The sequence below is a fragment of the Setaria italica genome, chromosome VIII (assembly GCF_000263155.2).
Source record: "Setaria italica strain Yugu1 chromosome VIII, Setaria_italica_v2.0, whole genome shotgun sequence".
NCBI lineage: Eukaryota > Viridiplantae > Streptophyta > Magnoliopsida > Poales > Poaceae > Setaria > Setaria italica.
This window is the reverse complement of record NC_028457.1, coordinates 37,537,336-37,543,265: the sequence shown is the minus strand read 5'-3', so window position 1 is coordinate 37,543,265 and position 5,930 is coordinate 37,537,336. Positions and strand designations below refer to the sequence as shown.

General features: G+C 50.6%; 1 protein-coding gene and 1 long non-coding RNA gene across 2 annotated transcripts in view; one reads left to right on the top strand and one right to left on the bottom strand.

The window, feature by feature from the left end:
- Positions 1–1,435: 1,435 nt before the first annotated feature.
- On the bottom strand, positions 1,436–4,109 carry LOC101765509 (epoxide hydrolase 3). The gene is made up of 5 exons (XM_004979839.2): positions 3,668–4,109; positions 3,151–3,561; positions 2,978–3,067; positions 1,981–2,048; positions 1,436–1,888 (listed from the first exon to the last, which is right to left on the bottom strand). Exons 1-5 carry the CDS (start codon positions 3,977–3,979, stop codon positions 1,726–1,728), a joined length of 1,044 nt encoding a protein of 347 aa, XP_004979896.1. The 5' UTR covers positions 3,980–4,109; the 3' UTR covers positions 1,436–1,725.
- Positions 4,110–5,702: 1,593 nt separating this feature from the next.
- LOC101764562 overlaps positions 5,703–5,930 on the top strand; it is a 2,101-nt gene continuing 1,873 nt past the window's right edge. The window contains exon 1 of the long non-coding RNA XR_215708.2: positions 5,703–5,919. This is a non-coding gene — a long non-coding RNA (uncharacterized LOC101764562). The remainder of the gene's footprint in view (positions 5,920–5,930) is intronic.

Genomic DNA, 5,930 nt, shown 5'->3' with positions numbered 1-5,930 from the left:
AAGAACACGACCCGTAAATTAAAACTCCTATTAAACCATTCCCAAGAATACCGTTGTGATTTCGTATAATGGAAAGTGGGGATTTTTTCTGTAGTATTAGCCATTTGCCAGGGTTTCATCGGTAGGGGACCGGCAAGGGCCGGCGGCGGCTGGTGGCACGGCACCGGTGGCGTGCCGTGGCGGGGAGGTAGGGGCCAGGAGCGGGGAGGTAGGGGCCGGCGACGGGCGGCGTGGAGCGGGGCCAAGGCGGCCGGCGCAGGAGGGGCGGCGTGCGGGGCCGGGGCGGCCGGACGCCGGAGCGGGCGGTGCAGGCGACCGGGGGCCGGGTCGGGCGCGTGGCCCGAGGGAGGCGGCGGCGTGGTCGGCGGTGGGCCGGGCGGCGGGCCCCAGGCGCACGGAGGCCGAGCGGCGTGGCGCCAGTAGAGGTGGTGCCGGGGGGAGTTAAGGAGCTGGGGCCGGTTGTGCGGGCGCCAGGAAGAAGAAAGAGGAGGAGAGAGAAGAAGGAAGGAGGAAGAAGAAAGAAGAAGGAGGAAGAAAGGAAGAAGGAAAAAGAAAAGGAAAAGGGGAGGGAAAAGGAGAAAGAAAAAGAGAGGGACCGGCGGCGTTCGCGGCACGCGGTCGGGGCACGCGCGCGGCGTCTGACGACGGCATGCGGCGGAAATTACGGGCACGGGTAAAAAGATAGGGGTCGGCTTGGATGCCGGGACGGCGGAATGGCCGGGAAGGTTTTGGAATTCCGGGAGCCCAGCGGTAAAAAGATTTTAAAAGCGATTTTTAACAGGTGAATTTAGGTTGGTGATTTTGCGGATGTTACAGGTGAGTTCGTTGCGACTGGACGGTGTCAAGTCGAAGGACGGGTGGCACTATCACGAAGGTTGCGTCGAGGTGAAGCGAAGTCGTGAAGGTACCGATTCTGTTCGATCTACCGACAAAAAGTTGGACGGTTTTACCCGAAGTCATGAAGGCACCGATTCCATCGATCTACCGACAAAAAGTTGGACGGTTTTACCCCTATGGGGTATTTGGGTTGTATGCTTAATGTAAGGGCGTTTTGGACATTTGACATATGCCCATATATATGAGGAGTGGCTATTGGGGCAGCCACATCTCATGGGTTGTTAGGTGGTGGACTTCTCATTTGTGTTTGAGAGCCTTTGGTAGGTGAGAGAGGGAGAGAAATGGGGGATCTTCGATGTGATCTTTTTGCCCTCTAAAGTTTTGAGTAGGTTAGGAGTGGCTTCTAATCGAATATGGTGGAGTAATCCAAAGATCAAATTTTTTGTGCTCACCTATTCTATCCTCTCAAGATCTGAGATTCCTATTTTTCATGTTTTTCGGAGGTATATTTTGGATTTTTTGTTCTTTGTGTTTAGCTGCGAATCTGGTGAGATTTGTTGGTGGCTTTTGTTGTTAAGATACTTGTGAGAAACTTTGATATGATCCCCACTCAAATTGCTCATGGATTCGGCATGAATTTGAAATTTCCCCAAACCGAACTTTGTGAAGGACATTCGGTTTTCTTCAAAATTCGCCATGAATATTTAAACTTTTCAAGGTTTTTTTTGACTATTAGCTCTTGAGGAGGTGCTTGTTTAGCTCAAGTTTCGTTTGAATCCGTGTTCGTTTGAGTCCATGTAGTATTGAGGGAGTATTCTTTTGTTGAAGTTGGACATGTTCTTCACGTTCTTTGTTTCCCCTTCCTCCATTCTTGCGCAGGCAAAGGGGTCAGTTGACCAGCTCGTGCTGTGGGGAGCAGCGAGGCACTGCTGCGGCCGTGATGGACGCGAGAAACTCCTTGAGGCATCGGTTATAGACGCAGGGCCTCTCCAGGTGCACGAGATGCCCTGCCTTCCTTATGCTCTGCAGCATCATCTTCTCGCCCAGCTGCCTGCAGGGTGCAAATCAAAACTCGTCCCAGCTGTCAAGACATATGCTGATTTCTGGAAGAATAATAATTCAGGTTCCAACTTCCAAGCTTACTCTTTCATTGTCTTGCCGAGCTCGATGTGGAAGATGTTGTCGTTCTCTCCCCACAGTAGAAGTATTTTCTGCACAGTCGCTTAAGTGTTTCAGCTTGTCAGGGAGAAGCGAACCAACTGAAACATAGAATTCAAGTGTGGCGCAATAGTAATAGTAGGGGCATTCGCAAAAAAAAAAAGTAGTAGTAGGGGTGGTTATGGGTCTATTTGGTAGATCTCCATCTGATTCTAATTCTCTATGGGAGCTGATTCTATGAGAGGAGTGATTCTGTGGCTGAAAGTGATTCTCTTTTATTCTCTAGCGTAAACTCTTACAAATCAAGATGGAGAATCACTCCACGAAATTAGGAGAAGCTAGTTTTTTTTCCAGCTCCCAGTCTCTTAGTTCATTTCAGAGAATCAGTTCACAGAATCAACAGATAATCACTTCTCTCTGAAAAACTATTTGACAGAGTTCATGCTGGAATCAGCTGAGAATTATCCGGGAACTTCTACTTCATGGCATGCTGGGGACCGACTAGTGAGCGGTGAGCCATTTCCAGCTCTCTGATGGGATGGCTGCCATGCCTATACGTCGAACAGGGGCGGCCGGTTTCCATTCCTGTGATTGGCCAGTTCATCAGGCAAGCAGGTACAGGTGCAGCCAGCCAGCCAGGGCCGGCGCAGTCCACTTCGCTTGGCTACACAGCTCAGTCGGCACCATGCAGCCAGGAAGGCACGAAGAAGCATTGACGCCGCAGTCAGACTGCAGTCGGCACCATGCACTTGCTCGTGCAGGTGCAGCGATTTTGTTGAAGGCCCATCAATGCTTACACCGGCTAGTACTATAGGAATTTTTTTCCCACTGTTCAGGCTAAGATTCTCAAACGGAAGCCAAGCCATCATGCTTCGTGGAAAATGTATCGACCAGCTCAGCCGGCGGAATATGGCCACGGACACCGACCTAGGCGACTGGCAACTAGTACGGGTCGTCAACGGGAGCGGTGGCCAAACCGTACCTGCGGCAAGACGGGGACGGTGGCGTCTTTGTTGCTGACCACCAAACCTTCCAGCAGCTCCGCTCTCTCCTTGCGGTTGGGGAACATCACCTGCGATGCGTGCACAAACAACCACACCGTCGATCCGTCTGTTACTACTGCTCAGCTGCAGGCTGTACGTACAAAGACGATACCTTGAGGTAGTCCCTGTAGAGGCGGTCGGGGAACCAGAGCTTCCGGTGGGTGGCGATGGAGAACAGCGCCTTGAGCCCCTTCACGGACTCCGGCAGCAGCAGCTCCGCCGACGACTTGACGCCGATCCGCTCCAGCATCGTCTCGCTGATGGAGTCGGTCATGGCCACGACGGAGCCCGACACCACGAGCGACCGCACCAGGTCCGGGTGCGCCTCCGCCATCTTGAACGACACCATCCCGCCGTAGCTGAACCCGACCACCGCGCAGGACCCCACGCCCAGCTTCCGGAGCGCCGCCGCCAGGCACTCCGCCTGGAACCCCGGGGATCGGTCCGACGACGGCGACGTCGAACCCCCGAAGTAGAGCAGGTCCGGCACGTACACGTCGTAGTGCTTCGCCAGCGCGCCCACCTGCACGTATACGTACGCATACGGCGTGTGTGTCACGACATGAGTAGTGGACAGGAAAGCCACAGGATGATGTCTGAAACGAGACGTCGTTGCACGGCTGGCGAACCTGGAACTGCCAGGTCACGATGCCATCGGCGGCGAAGCCGTGCACGAGCACGACGGCGGGCCTGTCATTCTTCGCCACCGCCGCCGCCGCCGGCAGCTTGTTGGTGGCCTCATCGGCAGAAGCTGGCCCGGGCGTGACGTCCCGCACGGTGGGCTTCTCCTTGGGCACCTTGTCCTTGGGCACCTTGTCCTTGGGCACCCAGAAGGTGATGACCGTGCCTGCGCCGTCGACGTCGACGGTGTGCTGCCGCAGCCCGGCCCTCCGGACCAGGAAGTGCAGCAGCAGCTTCTGCGCCTCCGCTAGGTTCACCATCCTTGCGCTTTCGAGTTTACAAACGTGTCAGAGCCAATGCTACCGGAACACTCTCAACAGGAAAAAAAAAATAAAAGGAACCCTTGGATTGTGGCAAGATATTTGGGCTGTGGTGAGAGAGCCGAGTCTTGATGGTCTGACCTTATATAAGAGCGGCAGTGCGTAGGATGGAGGGGAGTAGTATTGAATTGTTTGTTCAGCACAGCTCTTCGGTAGAAAACTGACTAGTTCCAGTTGGTAGGGAGTAAATCTCCTAAAAAACCATCCGGAATTAATCAATCGAGATAAAAGAGGATCTTTTATCCCGAGTCAATCAACATGGATTAAAGACCTCCTATGACTAAAGGGGCTGCCACGTCAGACGCAGGACAGGCCCCTTTAATCCCGGTTGGTTTTATCCCTTTAGTCCCAGTTGGTTTTTCCAACCGGGACTAAAGTGCATATGTGATGCATGAATTTTACAGGCGCCATGCAAGCGTCTGCATGGCGCCTGTAATTTCATGCATCACGTACCCCTTTAATTAACCTTTAGTAGTTGAGAGGTTTTTATATAATGAAATCAAACTAATATTTAAACAAATCAAAGTAGTATTTATACAATGACTATATGTACAATTTTTAGTATAGGTACAATTCTTAGTATATATATAATTAATTACTATATATATGTACAATTCTTAGTATATATACAATTCATTCCTAGGATCTTTCCGTCGAGGTGTTGCTCGGTGCTTCTTAATTTCATCCATCGTAATGAAATTCTCCTTGTGGATTTATCACCTCGTCCACTAGGAATCCTACGAGACTTTCACATATTTTCTCTATTCTTTTCTTCTCCAAGATATTGCCTTGAATATTATGCATCTGTAATTTGGAAATATGTGAATAATGTTGCACGAACAATTAAACATAAGGAGCTAGAAAAAAATTAACTATTAATAGTTTTATTTTACGTACTTATTTTCCTGCTGCGACCAATCTTGTGTGACACAAAACTGTGCATGTTCTTATAGACGTAGTACCCATATAGATTATTCTCTTGTTCCTATCTTAAGCACTTCAGTGGGGAAAGAAACAAGTTATGAAATATTCGTGATATAGAATGTACAAAATGTTCAAATAAACTTCATATGTACCGGGAAGTTTGTCCCACGTAAGTTTTTCTTTGAATGCACCACCTTTGCGTTTCTTGAGGAATTGTCTCCATGCGCCACGGATTAAAATAATGAATAATATAGTGTTAGGTGAAAATTTAAAAATAAACTTTTCCATTAACATAAAGGTTCAGAATTATTACAAATTTAGTATGTCTTGAATCTCTTAGTACTCCGCCGGTGGTTTCCTTAAAAAATCAAAGGCAGTGATCTGGCTTCTACCAGGCTTAACTATTACGAGGATCCAGTGAGCTAACTAGTAGTTGCGAGCTGTTAAGCACAGCTCTTCTACCATTCCATTTTAGCGGGAGGGATAAACATTTTTCTATTTAACTAAATGGACGGTTGGGATAGTCCGTAAGGACGACTTGCAAGCCACGCACAGAATGCTGGTAGCTGCCATGTGACTATCAGTGTATTTCTATTTCATTCGTAATAAATAAACGTACACGTGGAATATGTGGACTGACCGGCGCCACGCATCCTGCTCGCGCGTCGCACGCCTAGCTGTCGGTCGTTTAATGCGTGGCTGCAGTCGCTTTTCTTGGGGGACGACAGTGTGGCTGCATCCTGCTCGCGCGTCACACGCTGAGCTGTCGTTCAATGCGTGGCTGCGATCCCTTATGTGGTGCGGCGGACGGACTGGAGACTGGGGACAGACGAGAGCAGAGGAACGGGGGCGGCGGCGCCGCCGCGCGGAGGAAACGAAAGGCTACCAAGCCGACGGCCTGGTTGCACGCGCCGCCGTGGCTCGTGGGGATCCCCCGGTCGTCGATTCGACCAATGGTGCGTTCCTG